The sequence below is a fragment of the Dermacentor silvarum genome, chromosome 4 (assembly GCF_013339745.2).
Source record: "Dermacentor silvarum isolate Dsil-2018 chromosome 4, BIME_Dsil_1.4, whole genome shotgun sequence".
NCBI lineage: Eukaryota > Metazoa > Arthropoda > Arachnida > Ixodida > Ixodidae > Dermacentor > Dermacentor silvarum.
Window position 1 is genome coordinate 109934439 of NC_051157.2, and position 15690 is coordinate 109950128.

Consider the following 15690-nt stretch of genomic DNA (forward strand, 5'->3'; position numbering starts at 1 on the left):
AGATATCCTGCGTTTAAGGGCCTATTCACATTTGCGACTAGGGGCGGTCGCGCGACCAAGTTAGTCGCAAGTAGTCGCAAATGGTCGCTTTTCTCGAAATGCGACCGTTTCGGGCCAGTCGATCACTGCTCGATTTTTCACTCGCGCGACCGCAGTCGCAGAACTGCTGAACCAATCAGATGCAAAGGAACAGGACGTCCGTATACTCTGACGCTTATTTTACGTGGCGATGACATTTCAAGCAGACGTGAACGGCATATCGTGAGACATTTCGGTTTAGCGACTGGTCGGTCGCATTTGTGAGTGTGAACATCGTTCGTCTTGAGCAGCTTTCTGGTCGTCAGTCGCAATCGGGTGCGCCCTCGCCTAGTCGCAAGTGTGAATGGGCCTTAACTCGGTACCCAGCATCTGAATGTAGCAGGATGCAGTCAAAGAAAGTGGTCTGATCAAAGAATAAAGCAACGTGACACTTTTCTTGAGGCTTTGCCTTGTCGCTAGCCGTGCAAGAGCCTCATTATCTTTCGGTAGCGCCATCGTATTTGCAGGTAGGAAGAAATGACAAGTAAGAAAAACGTCGGCGCTTCAAACGTCCGCTACGTTGTGCAAAACCTTGCGCAGCCCTAAATCCCGGCGGAACTTGCGAAATCTCGGCTTACATGAGAAGTAGTTTGTACAGCTGCCCTTATATTAGGAGCAGACGGCTCCTCGACACTTCGTCAGTTATTTACGACATTTCTGCCATTGCCACGGTTTTCCAGGAGATTTACACTGAGAAAACAGTAGCCAGAGTAGCCCTTATAACTTCTTGAAGATGAGAAATGCAGTTTATCGCTGCAGGACTGAGTCTTGCGGAAAGCCTGCGCAGTTCGTCGCAACTAAATTGCACCATCGTATTGCCTTTTCCTTTTGTCTTCCTTTTTTGTTTGTGCCCGCTGTGTTCTTATTGTGCTCGTATCAGTATCTGCCCAATTTATTAAGTGGTCAGAGAAGTACCTCATTGCCTACGTTGGTGACGGAGGCATAAACATAAACAAAGCGCATAATGCACCACCCTGCCTTGAGAGATGTCACTTGACACTCTCAAAGTGGGCACAGATAGAGAGAGAGAAGCAGGAACAGGCAGGTCGTTTAACCAGACTCACGTCCGCTTTGCTACCCCGCGCTGGAGAAAGAAATCGAAGGAACGAAAAAGATAAAAAGAAGGGGATAGAGAGAACAATATTTGCGCGCACACGTGAAGATGCCGAGGAAGTCTATACATTGTCGCAGAGACCTAGGGAATTGTGGTACTGCAGTAACGCTCCCGCTGACTTTCTGCGTGCTTGACGTGCACCGTCGTGGCCCAAGGATCTTCGTTTTTTAAAGCGATCTTGGGCACAGCTGGTTCATTACTCGCAGAGGACGTCTTCGTTCGGCGTTTTACCGGCAACAGTGGTGCAAGAGGTGTTCGGTAGAACAGAGAGATAAGTCATGTATCGAGAGCCGGGGAGGATAATCAGAGGTAGCCTATCCTAGATGGAGGCAAGGATTGAGGACATAGAAAGAGAAAGAGAGGAAAGCAGCTGAAACGAAGTGCAGTGCGTTTGAAATGTAAGCGTATAATGTGAAGCCGCTGCAGGGACAGCAGCCTCAGATGTATACATTAAACGTTAGATGTAATCGTACAAGCTGGCTCTGTTTTGTTGCCGGCTTCTCTAAGTACTGTAACTTGTTTAGTAAATAAAGAATGATGTGGCGAAGTCAAAAGAAGGCACTGCAGCAAAAAAATCTGTTTGCGTAAAAGTGCTTCAACACAAAACTCAAAAATTAAAAAAAGAAAGAAAACATTGCTGCAATCCAGAATGTTATAATTGCGACACCTCTTTTCAAGCACGTATGCCTGAAATATTATCTATTTATTCTGTAATTACAATTTAACACTGGAAATTAGTGTAGCGGCTACGAAATAAAATAAATCAATCAATAATAAAGAGCTGATAAACATATTGAATATGAACTAGGTGAAACAATGCTCAAGCTATCCTACCTTTACATTTCGGTGGCAAGAATTCTCGCAAGAGCGACAAGAAATCAAATGAGAAAAAATCAAGACACGCGGTGCACACGAAGAAACGCACAAACCTCGCGGGATTGGAAGAAACTAGCCTCGAAATTCGAGGAGCACCAGAAAGAAGAGCTCTCGCTCGCTCGCCTCATATCCCACCACATGAACGTCAAACACGCTAATATCACCGCACTGTATTCGCCACTCCGATGAGAGCGGCGCGCTGCGTTAGGGAGCGATTCGGGCAACAAAGGATAGGGTGGATCAAGGAACAGTCTGCACTAATGGTCAGAACATCGCGACAAAAGAGAATAGAAGAATGAAACATGAAAAAATGAACAATGAAAGAAATAAGGAAATAGAAATAGCTTAAGGCCGAGTGCCTCAAGAAAGAGCCTCAGGAGCAAGTGTGCGACGCTGCCGATCAAGCCAAAAAAAAAAGGCAAAGATCCCGCTAGCGAAACAATATCCCGCTACGTCTCGGCAGGATCATCAGCCGAGGCAAAAAGCCAGTGTGCGGCGGACACGGTTGCCACGGCAACCGCATCTGCTCCCGAAGGGACATCAGCGCCGGGGCTGCCACCGATGCGCCACCTAACGGTGCGTGGATGAAGCGCACTCCGACGGCTCCCGCTACCAGTCGACGCTGAGCTTTCCTCTGGGCTGCTGCTTTGTCTCCTCGGCGCCCATCCCGAATCAGTTTCGCTTGGATCACGCTCGGGAGTGTCACGTGGTGCTTGCCGAAGCCACCATAGTCCGGGCACAGCTGTTTCGGCGATACACCCGAAGGGTGTGATCGAGAACTCTCATTTCACGCTCCCCCGTTTCTTGAGGCAGAAAGAAAGGCGTTAAACTGCCAGAAGTCGACCCCTTCCTTCAGCTGAGAGACCCTGTGAACGGGAGAGTAACTCGAGTCCGGCATTCCACTAGCCGCTGCGGTGTCAGCGGCGGTGCCGAGCCCCAGAGATCGGGTATTAGGTGACTTTCGCCTGACTGCGGCGTTTTTAGCTCGCGCTCATCTCTTCGTGTCATGTGTTGTGCATCGGACGGTGCATCCGTACTTTGAGAGGAATTATGTGTCGTTCGTGAGTGAGCGTTTTCGCGAAGGATACATTTCCCATCTGTCTCTTCGTAGTCCGGAAGATTTTTTTTTTTGTGACATTCGGAATACCGTGACGATGTGTCTGATTGCGGTTTCTTCTCTTCTGCGTGCGCGATGACGTGACAACAATGGAAAGTGCTGTTCCCAAATTCCCACTGGCAATCTACTGCGCCGTCCTTACCACTATGGTCGTTCTCGCCAAAGGTTGGTAATGTACATTTACTTGCATGCGATCGTGTTCATGTTGACTAGCTAGTTGTTCCTTGGTGGCAATCACTTAAGCCTCTTAAATTCTTGCGAGAGAAAAATAGCGAGACGGTATAATGGCCCGCAACACTGTACAAAAGGAATATGATTTATCCATAAATTCTGCCATGTCAGTAAGAACTAGTGTAATATCGCCGGCGCTTGCGAGATTTAATATGTGAATATTATGATAGCTGGTCGCCGTAAAGCCGGTTGAACATATTAGTGGCCTTGCTGTCGCTTTGCGAATGGCCTGTTGGAAGTATCGGCTGATTAGGGGAAACGAACATGTTGGCCACTTGTAGCGAAAAGAGATCTCATTTTAAATTTTTTTACTTGGTTCAAGAATTCAAAGCATTGACTTCTTTGCTTATGCAAAATATTATCGATACTCTCAATAACATTTCTGACAATATCGTGCTACTCAAAACGAACGCCACGTAATCGCTCAACGATATATCAACTAACGCTACATTTTTCTGAATTAAAAAAAGTAATGAAATACCCAATGATATACATGAGGCATAATTCTTAGCGAGATCTACGCGAATGCTGCCAGGATAATTTCAATTATCAAAGACTGTTATGAAAAGTTAGTGACTAATCACAAAGATCTAATCCTATATGCCTTATGATACATCGTTCGGAGTATAATTTTCCACACATTCCTTAGCGCTTATTTCAAGTTAAAAATGTGAGATATAGAGAATGGTAATAGTAAAATGATAATGTGTTTGTCTGGCAACAACGTAGTGCACTGGCGATGCGTACCATTATGATATCAGAAAAAAGATACAAGAAACTTCAACCTTCAAATTTCAAATTAAGCTTTCAGGGTCTTGTTGTTTGATAGAGTCATGCGAGCATTCTGATGACTTCCCTTAAAGAAGTGTGAACCATGTTTAGCCGTTTAGTAGACTACACTAAACTGTAGACGTTTATGAAATAGATGTATTTTTCATGATGCATTCAGTAAAGCTGGGAACACAAATAACGGCACCATAAAAAAGTACTTTCCGAGCTCGTTTCATGGTAGATCCTCTCGGAGATAGCGATGCTTTCGCAATTTACGGAGTAAACCGCTTTTTCATTGAACTTTCATATGGTTACACACGATGAAAAATGGCTTAGGGAGAAAATAAAAATAAACAAACAGCAGAAGTACCAGTTGGAGTACCAGTACCAGTACCAATTGGAGGCGCGTAATTGCATAAAGTTTTTTTTTACTTGTTCATTTTTAATTTCACATGAAAAGGGTTTCTTTTTTGTTTGTTGTTCAGTCTTTCGAATAACATTTATACAGTACACGCAAAAACGAAATAGCTGAGCTCTGCCCACAATTTTGGTAAAAAGCGCTGCCTTTTTCTGTACTCTTGCAAGGCAATAAACGTGGTCACGCAGTTATGGCCCAAGGGGCGATGACTTCCGCGGGGGCTAGGAATGGTTCGCGACGCAGTTCTCACGCCGTGAAAAATCAAGGTTCGCATGTTGGGTCATGTTGGGTCTGCAATTGGAAAACATGTTTAATTCAAGTGCGCCTTGCGGCCTAGCGATATATATATATATATATATATATATATATATATATATATATATATATATGACCGGCATAATGCAAGGGTTCCTTTCGCCCGATTCCACTCTTTTATCATCGTCCACATCGCACAACCTGTTGATTGTGGTGATAATATCAACTGAGTGCCGCTCAGACCACTGACGGTGCTCGAAAAGGAAAAGCATTGGATAAGAATAGTAGCTTTACCTCGGCGTAGGATATTAAAGGAACTGAGTACAGAGTTAGACAGGCAGCACAGATGACGAAGTCTTGCGCTTCAGACAGTTTTAGGATACTTAGATGTCAAGCCTTTTTACGGCAGAAAAAACTCTATGCACCAGCCTACATGACCGATTGTGACGAAGTGAACGACCAACCCGCTCGCTGTGGCTTGCGTCGGGGGCATACTGTGGATACCTCTCCTCATCTTTCAGTGGCCATTCCCTTCTTCTACAATGCAAGGTAGCCAACCAGGCTCAGCCTAGTTAACCTCCCTTATCAATACTCTGTTTCACGTATGAATGGAAGCGCGAATGAGGTAGTTGAGAGTGTACAAAAGGAATAGGCTCTGCCACAGCGTCTGCGTGATATAAGCTAGGTACACAGAAACAGGGAGCGACGCTCCTAAAGAAATCGGCCCGCGAACGTGAACCCATAGGGTTATTTAATTACGCATGACTTGGCCGCGAACGCGCTGAGTGCAGTGGTTTCAAATTCTCCAACGCAATCGGACCACTCCCCGTGTGCTCGTATAGTCGGCCCAAGGTTTCCCGTTTTCTCAAGTGTTGTTTCGTGTTAGGGTTCTTCGGACTACAAGGAGATACAGTCCGTGTGTCGAGGTGAATTTCCGACCAACCATGACTTGCGGCATCACTAGCACCATCAGATTTAGCACAAGGGAAAATAAAATAAACAAAGAAAGAAAGAGAGAGAAAAAAATGACACCAATTGTATATAAAGTAGGCTTTGCCGCATAAAACCTGAGCATGTAGAGAAACTCTTTTACACGTTCTTTTATTCGAGAGAGAGAGAGAGAGAGACGTTTATTCTTGAAACAGTGTCCCGAGTGAGGCCCGGTATCACCCTGAGGTGGGAAGGTTCCTTAGTCCAGGAACCCTCTGGCTTCGGCTGCCCTATTGGCCCTGGCGACGAGTTGTCGTTGGTCTTCCAGGTCCCCGAGGGCGAGCTTGGCCTCCCACGTTTCGAATAGGTGGTTTTCATTTGCTTGTGGTGCTCGGTTAGCGTCCATTTCCGGCTGCATTTCGCTGTCTTCATTCGAGATATTTTTTTTTTCATTCTTGCTCTGGTGCCTCTCTGGACCAGAGCAAGAAGCTGTGCGCGCAAGGGCACCGGCGTTTCCAGGAAGCCACACAAAATTTGAACTAAACTGTTTATGCCGTTACACAGGCTTTTGATCTTGCTGATCTCTTACGAAGCTCGCTAAATATATGACATTAAACATCTGACACAAACGCACGATTAAGCGCTAAACGACACTCGCTTTGTTTGGTTTCTTTTGTTTTTATTTAGGTAATATTGATACTAGCCGCGGTATAGCTCAATGGTTATGGCGTTGCTATGCTGAGCTCAATGTGGTAGGTTCTGCCGCATTCCGATGGGGTCGGAATGCAAAAACGCTCGCGCGCCGTGCATTACCTGCGCTGTAAAGAACCCCAGGTTGTGCAAAATCATTCAGTTCCCCACTACGGCGTGCCTCATTAGACCAGAATTTTCATTGTTCCAATTGATGGGGGAGAGCGGACCGATTTGTACTATGATTTCGAAAGCCCGAGGCAGGCATCCCACAGAAAGTCGATTCCACCAATCCATAATACTTTTTTTTTCTTATCGTGGAAATGGCAGTCTTGGAGTGACTGAATGAATAATGTCGGCCTATAGTGTGCGGTACTTAAGACTTATTTTCACATTTACCTCTGTATTGGAAGAAAGTATCTATGAGGTAGTGTTTCTAGGACTATGCTTCTTGTATGTACCCAACTCACGCTCAATAGCAACAAATGCGTATGCAGTATTTAAATAACGCGCATACATAAATATGTGCCCAAATGGTTACAACAAAAAGTCCAGGAGTTTAAACTCTGGGCACTTAAGAGCTGACCGGTGTCTAAATAAGAACCCTTTGTCTTTTTTCTTGGAATAAATTGACCTGAACAAGAAAATCCTCGCACGTACCAGCTAGGATTTTCCCTGGGCTTCTTCCAGTTGAACATAAAAATTATCGATGGGCGTGCTTTTATTGTGAAAAGTATTTTTTATTACCCGCCATTACTCAAACTATGAATAAATCAATGCGGCGCTTATGTATTGCGCTGTTGTCGCTTAGACCAGCTCACCAATTGCAGGCCGTGTTTCTTTGAATGACTTATGGTTTGTATTTACATGCCTTTAATATTTGCTATGAAATAAATTATTTTACATTCAATTTCCGTGGCAAACCTCACAGTGCCCCCCCCCCCCCCCGAAAGTGATCCTTGTGTCAATACTGACATCCGAACGTGGGTCCATTGAATACTCATAGTGCGAATATGTAAAACAGGCTGTCGCATTCCACATACTATGCCACTTCGACGACGCTTTGACGAGACGTAGCAATGACGTGATATTGCGTATTTACTCTATTAAGGATACTTAACGGACTAACGTGACCTCAACGGAGTACATTGAAATTCAGCTGTGCATGGTATAAAGGTTGACCTAGAAGCTTCATTTTTAATGCAGCATGTAGGGAGCATAATGAGCATTAAACTAGCAGAACTGTATAACTATACTAAAGCCGTCAGGCTGCTGAAGCACGGCACGACAGCTGGTGACGTTGAAAAACTTTCGATTAACGGCAATTAAAAAACACAATTTGAATTTGAGTGTGTTTTGCTTCGTATCGATGCACTTTTTTGTTGTAAAGTCTTTCCTTCGAGGAGCAGCGAACACGAATTGCAGTGTAGATTTATAAATTGCACATCCTGTTTACTTAGAAGGAAGGCCCGACTCGCCAACAAGCGGCGTAAAATCAAAAGATTGATGAGGAGGTCAACATCAGAAATACATGATGATACGCCTGGTCAAAACAAATCAGCTTTTTTCCAACCTCAGCACTTAAGTCTAGTTAACCTCAGTGCCTTTCTTATCTTTTCTCTCTGTCTCTCACACGTCTGGCACTTATGTATAGGTTGATTCTTGTACTAAAGAAATGTAATGCATGCTATCATTTAGATGCAAAATAACGTCGTTTTCTTGCCTCAATTGAATAAACCTATGTTCAAAATTTGTTGCGAAGTCAATCGGCCCAAAAGTAACTGGCGAAATTCCTATTGGATTCCGGACTCTAAGGGGCCCTGACACACTTTTTCAACGTAGTAAGAAATCGTTGCCGATCTGTCGTAGAGGCTGCTGTGAATATGTGAGCTATATAATAATTCCGGATTCAAAGGGACCCTGAAACACTTTTTGAACATAGCAAGGTAATGTTGCCGATCTATCGCAGATACTGCTGTAAACATGTGAGCCAAATAATAATGCAGTGCATGCAGCAGGCAATTTACAATCTCGTGACAGAAACAGCAAAAACTCGCTCGCTCTTGGTTCCTCATTGCTGTCATGTCTAGCGCAATGTATGGGGCTTTCATGCAGTATGCGTTTGATGTCGAAGCCGTACATCAATTATCCCAACATCAATGACGCCGCTGGCGTCACGTCAGTTGCGCGTCGTACGCAAACCGAAACTATGTAACTAGAGCCATGTCACCTCTAACGTATTGTGTCGTGTTTTATGTCTCTTGTCAAAGACAGACACAGCATGCACAAAACATCCCCGTCTGAGACCCGACATGCCAGCTTCACTTTACGCGCGTGCAAATACACCGGCTTTCAGTGCTGGCTTTGTCGCTTTCAGTGGCGCCGATAAATAAAGCCTTCAAACGAAAGTGCCACCACCGCTGTTAGGATGAGTCCTTGTAGCACGCCCGAGGTGTGTTCGTGCGTCTGTGACGGCCTGACGTATACTCACAGATTCATCAAAGCGCGGAGCTCTTTGATGCAACGCCTCTAGGCTGTGCATTTGACGCATTATTAATGGAGTAGCCTGAACTCTGCACTGCCATTCCTAATGCAACTACCGCTAGACACCCCCCTCCCACGGTGCTCTACAAATGAGTAACTGCTAAAAAATGCAAGGATAGTGAGACACCGCCACGTCTTTCTCCGTATACATACCCCGCTCAGCTTCCATACACGTTGTGTAGTGGCCATACATCTTTCACGGGGAATACAGCTTGGCACTGAAATTAATTTGCGCCATTTTTCGCTTTGCATGGAGGCCTAAAAAAGAAGAGCATGAGAGGATCTGGCGTGGAATATACAGCTCGAAGAATACAGTGCGTGTGTTAGGAGCGACGCGAAAAAAGAAGAGGGGGGAGGGGCTAACGGTAGCATGAAGTGCAGTGGAGTGTGCGTGTTGAAAAAGAACTCTATAGTTGAGATAGTACGCGCATTGAGCTCGAAAGGAAGCAGGCACTTCATTTTTGCTGGTTACGGTGTCAGTGATAAACAGCATCTTGCGCCACGGAGGACGCCAGGCGAGGGCGCAAAAGGGAAGATACGAAAAAAAAAATGCAAGCCCAATCTCTGCTCCTTGAACTATAGACGACGGAGGATGTAAATCTTGCTAATGTATACGTGTTTCTCCCATTGGACCACAATTTCTCGCTTCGCGACGGCCCCATTTCGTTTTTTTATTTTTCTTCAGAAGCAGCGCCCGCTATCAGCGAACCGCGTAGAGCTGGGTCCCCAGCGTCGAAAGGAATTTACTCGGGCCCGAGAGTAGGGGCACGAATGAGAAACAAAGCTACTACAAATTTGCGACCCGCGTACGCTGCGTGCCAGCGCATTTTTCATCGCGCGCACCTACTATACGTTGTCGCATTTGGGTGGAAAAGGAATAAAAAGGTGCCTGGTGAGGAGACGGCGTTGCGACCGGCGAGCTTTCAAATGAGTAATGCCTGTGCTGCCCGTGTTTCATGCATGCATTTCATGGTCACGATAGCCTTGCTTTTATGCACACATTTTATCATGCACCATAGCTGAAATAATAAGAGCGAATAGAGTGATCGTGCATGCATATACGCGTGTTGTGCAGGTCTCCATGCGTGCCAGCCGAGTATACGACAGGAAAGAGAATTGTGGTGCCGATAAATTCGAAGGGCTTGAAAATGAATGAATAAGGCAGTGTTTGTGCTGCCATATTTGTTTCTTCTGGTGTGTACTTTTTGTACGCCTTCCTTTTCGTGCAGCGCACTGTGATAGAACTTGAAAGAAAGTGATTTAGGAATACGATTTGGCACGTTGAATAAATGCATTTTTTAAGTCACATTGTGGGCTGTAGGAGAGATACGTGGAAGCACGGCGTTTATTTAAGTGTATCGGTCTGGCTGAAGGATCTGGCTACTTATGAAACACAACAGCACATATACACTCACTTGCCATGATACTTTGACGCAGAGTTCGTTTTTATATCTCAATTTTTATAGTTATCGTTTCTGGAAACCAGAGCTAACGGATGCGGCATCTCATTTGCTCTAAGGAGTACTGTGTATACCTGGACAAAGCAGGGGTGTAAATTATGGGCTGTGATAACTGGCGGCCCACGATTTTATGGTATTGACTTCTTGATGCTATGATATCACGTGCACTTATTTCATTATTATTGTCTCGTTATACCTGTAGCTTTTTATCATAGTAACGTAAGCAGCACCAGCACGTAACCGCATACTGGTAATTGCACTTTACTCTGAAAATTAACTAACTGAATATAACACAACCAATAGAAAAAAAAGATTGTATGATTTGTGGTAAGCATCGAAACAAATTTTCTCCCTTTGTCATCAATCCGAAAAGCGTTTGACATATTGATCATTGCTCTGAGCGAAAAAAAATATCGCCAGGAGAGAGGCTAGGCAGACAGGACAGAGCGTCTGTCCTTGTCCGCCTGGCCTTTGTTTTTCCAAAAATTTTTCCGCTCAGCGCCATGATCAATATCCACCATCACAAGCCCAACAGTCTACAGTACTAAGCTTTCTACATGCATTCAATACCAGTTCGTAGAAGGAAAACGAAGAATGCTTCTTTCTTTTAAAAAGAAAGAAAAAAAAACACACCAAAAAACAGCTGGGGTGCACTTTGCAATTACTGGCGACTGGCGTATGGTCGAAATGTCATTTATAGTAAACTTCATATAGACCATCTCCTTTCACAGTTTACGTTCTATTTCGTGCTTAATATTATCACTTCTAACAAGACTGAAACTCACAGAGACAAAAAACGCACACGACTAAGCGTTAGTATGTGTAGCGTTAGGAGGATGCTCTGGACAGGTTAAGCAGCATAAAAACGCAAGGTTTATTTGATTTTTATGCTACCGTTGCACGGGGCGCCAATTTTATTAGGCCATGAAGCACTCAAGGCAAATGTGAGACGCCAGCGGAGGCCATGCAACTGCCGGTATACGAAGCTCTGCTCCAAGAGTGGAGCCACAGCAGCGAGCCAGCGATAACGACGATAACAATGACCACAAGCGTCTGTAGTCTTAGTTACATTATCGCAGAGGCAATCTCGACGAACGGGAACGGGAGTTGACGACAGGGGCACATCGAAGTATGATTACCGCCAACCAGCTCATTTTTGTCTTCTGTGGGCTATATGCCGCTGCGCTTAGCCGAATCGGGCCGGGAACCTTTGGTGCAGATGGGCGACACGAATTGCTATCCCCGTTCTGTGAACATGGCGCTATCCCACACAAAGCACGTCAACCATGTCGAGACAAAATGACACTATACTTCGGTGACCACGGTGACATTAGTGACGGTCACTGCTTTAAACCACCGAATGCAAACCTACAAGCTATAGTTAGCAGGGACCTTTGGTCTAAGCAGGGTTGTAGAGGTCCAGCGACGTCGACCTGAACCATCGCGAAACTGTCACCATGTAACGAGGAAAGTTTGATTGAAGAATCTGGATTGTGGTGCAGCTTGCTTCACTGGCAAGTAGCACACGCGCGCGCTCCGTTGCGTGCAGCCTTCGCCATATGAGGTTTTGAAGGCTACTCCGCTCGTCGCAATATATGCACATGTATGTCGTTCGGCAGTGTGCTGCTATTTCCGTGGTACATGTGACACTCCAACCACCTGGGTGGTGGGCACAAAAGTCTTTTTTTACATCCCCCAGGGCCCTTTGAACTTACGGCACCACGCAGGATCACCCTTAAATTGCCTGTCTGGTCAGCCTGGCAGTCGCAGACAACGTCGACGGCATGTTTTTTTACAACCAGTGTTCGTTGCCATTTATGCGCAACCACATAGAAGGAGTTGTAATGAGACGCTTTGTGGCAATGGCGTCTCGATACCTTACGTTGAGTCAGGCGTGAGACGGCTGCCGACGCAGAACACAGAAAACGTTCTGGCGCTGAACACTACTAGTAGAAAATGTCGCAAATACGCTCACCTTTTCTCAACACATTTCTTTAAACTAACGAGGCACTTGTAATAACAGGTAATCTGTGACGGGGTCAACTGCTGCCCATTAATAATAATAATTTCCAGAGGCAACTACTCTTGGCTTACCATTACACATCTTTTTTTATTTTATTTTTTCTTTTTTATCGAGGAAGGCTGCCAGTTGTAGCATAGAGAAAACGGTCACAGGCCTGCGCGGCACACGCAGCACAATCACATCGTAAGCTGGTGGAGCGAGCGACTTAAGAGTAGCAATTTCGGCACCACGCACAACAGGGCCTTCGCGGCAAAGTCTCTTCGCCTCGTTTTCACGAGAGCGATCTCAACTGTCCGCCCGGCGTCGACGGCGAGCTGCGGTTTGTAATGCTCTTTGCAGAGCCGTATGCGGAGCCCGATGATGCTTGGTTGTAGCCGCGCCCGTAGCTCTACGATTCGCTTCTTCATTAGCGGTTCGTACCTTAAGAGGAGACGCCATAACGTGTACCAAAGAGGTACAAAGAATACGTGGCGCACATCTCACATCGGGATCGCGTTTATTGCACGCCTCGCCTAAATCAGATCTCATCGTCTGCGCCTGTGCATGTGGCTTTTGCAGGGGCCAGAACTAGATGGTGCCACATACTGGCGGAGGCTCGGGTCGTCCGCACCTGAGCGCCTGCCCATTGCGCGTTTATAGGGCCTTTTTCTGACGCTGATAGCAAACGCTTGCCTGGCTCAGTGGTAAAGTATCCGACTCCCGTGCAGCGGGCCTGGGTTCGATCCCGGTGGAGACCGGGTACTTTTTTTCGCATTTCCGGCGATAGCGGTTACACGGCGGCGGCGGACAACAACGCGAACCGAAACGGCAAATCAGAATGAGCCCATAACAGCTTACGCTGTAAAACTAGAAGCGCGTATACATACAAATGCAATCCTGGATCATGCAGGAAGCCCAGCAAGGCTGTTGTAGCAACAGAACTCAGCGTCTGAGAACAAGGTGTCGCACTTTGATGTTCACAGGCGAATGTGATAACGGAAATTTCTTCTGCACTTAATTTTCCCGCAGGTCGTGTTTCTTCTTGTGTATAAGATGTTAGTTGGGGATTTAAAGTACGCGCTTTTCGTATGTGAGAAATTGGCTCGAACGTGCACATTTATATAATTCATTGCCAATGGAACAGTATTGAGATTTTTCTGAAGCAAATAAATTTTTACCTACAAAAAACGATATTTTATCGTTAGCAGCGATAAAACTATAGGTAAATTACGCATTCCTTGTAAGTGCGAGTGCAGACAAGTATTAAGACAGGACGAGTTCTTGGTCGTTCAAATACTTAATCAGAATACGAGGACCATTGTGTGGCCTCTCATTGAGCACATCACAAACAAAAAAACAAACCACGATGAAATAGTCCGCAACGAAAGCCTTTCTAATTTGTGTTAGTTGAACGTTCCGCGATGGTAATGGTAATGACTCTTATCTCTTAAAAGGAACGTGTGTGCTCTGATGCGTTTCCCAACGGTTAGAAAAAAAATGCCTTAATGACGCGTGCTTATTTTTTAAACTTTCGCCACCCATGCGATAAAGATCAGGAGCTGCGATCTAAACTTCTGGCTTTCACTTTTTTTTGTTGAAAAAAAAGCAGAGAGCGCTTATTTAGGGTCCATGTTCTTGGAGCCAGGAGCTCAACTCTGCAACAACTGTCTTAGACTTAAACGCTTTGCTTAGTGCAGATGATCACACGCTTAATAAATGAGTGAAAAATTGGATACTCGTAAGGCTATTTTTTAAATTTATTATGTAGCCTAAGGACGAAAATAAATACTGGAGCCTTCGTCGCCGTATTCGGGAGATGATTACTTGTTTTCATTTACTGCTATAATAATATAGGTTGAATCTAAAGTGTGTTCTTACGCTTTATAAGGCTTTATTTTCGAATGCTCTTAATTTACAAACATTTCGCGATTCGGAACGTCCGCAACGTTTAAGACCGTGGGAAATTTTCTGGGAGGAGATATGGACAATATAAGCCCAAACCTAAAAAAAAAACTTATTTTGCCGGATAGTTCTGTTGCCTCTACCACAAAAAACGTCGCGCATTCGATTTGCTAAGCTGCGCCAACTAGAGTTATGACTGTCTTCTCAAAGTTGTACGCCGATTCTCCGGTAATGTATCCTGTGATTCGATGAGCCAGGCGGTGTGCAGTGGCTCAATCATTAATGCCATTAGAAGCAGTTTGGCATTCTTGCCCTGCTTTCGCTGTGTCTCGAATATGTCAGCGCACCAATGCTTGAACTTGATTGAATACGTGATTTGGAAAAGAATTTCCAAGAAGCTCTTGGAGCGCAAGGGAGCTGTGCGGCACCCACAAGCATGAAATTTCGAAGTTTTGTAGCCGCTCATGTACGCCGAGTTTTCGATTCTTCAGTACGGGTCAAGAAATTATAGGGTTTTAAAGTATATAATCGCGATATAAGATACCGAACATTATATGACATCTTGATATATTATTGCTTGAATGAAGCAGATAACTTAGCGACGCAAAGGATCGAAGTTTTCCGCAAAACGTGAAGGTTGAAACAAAGTGTCCCTGTGTACTCTTTCAAGGGCTACTTGTTCAGATCATTGGATATAGATATCAAATATTCAGGCGGGAGCGGTATGGTTCTATCGTGGGTGTACAACAGAAAAGGCAGTTTTAAACTTGAGTGCTTGCCATTGAAAATATTTTGCCGCTTTTTCGAATTAACACAGTAAACGATTCCTCCACGAAGTTCTGTATGGTATAAAGCGCGCACTATTTTCTCAAAAAACAAAAACAAACCTGCTGCCCTCCACTGCAGTGCTGTGTCTGCATACAATAGCCGATAGATGGCAACCTATTTTTGAGTACAACTTTATTATATACACCAAAGCGAGTTATCTCATTGAACGGATAAACAGGCAAAACATTGTGCTCATTGCGGCCATGAAGTCACTATTAGGTATTGTTTATTAGCCTTTAACGATCCAAGGACCAAATGGCACTGTGTAGTACTGCTTGAATAAACCAAAAACAAACAAAGTAATCGCGACCTACTTCTAATCTTAACGTGTCATACCGAACTGTCCCACGTGTTAAACAACAATGGTATAGCCTTCAAACGTATAGCTCTAAGAATCTCCTAAAAGAGCACACAGAAGAGGATAAGACTTCAACAGTGTAATGGCATTCGGAGCTACCTAATGAATTAACCAGT

The 15690-nt window shown here is 44.9% G+C and overlaps 1 protein-coding gene across 1 annotated transcript in view; it reads left to right on the forward strand.

Annotated features, from left to right (window-relative positions):
- The first annotated feature begins 2703 nt into the window (after positions 1-2703).
- LOC119448829 (low-density lipoprotein receptor-related protein 4-like) overlaps positions 2704-15690 on the forward strand; it is a 192902-nt gene continuing 179915 nt past the window's right edge. The window contains 1 exon segment of the mRNA XM_049665923.1: positions 2704-3350. Within this exon segment, the coding sequence (XP_049521880.1) occupies positions 3275-3350 (76 nt within the window). The 5' untranslated portion in view covers positions 2704-3274.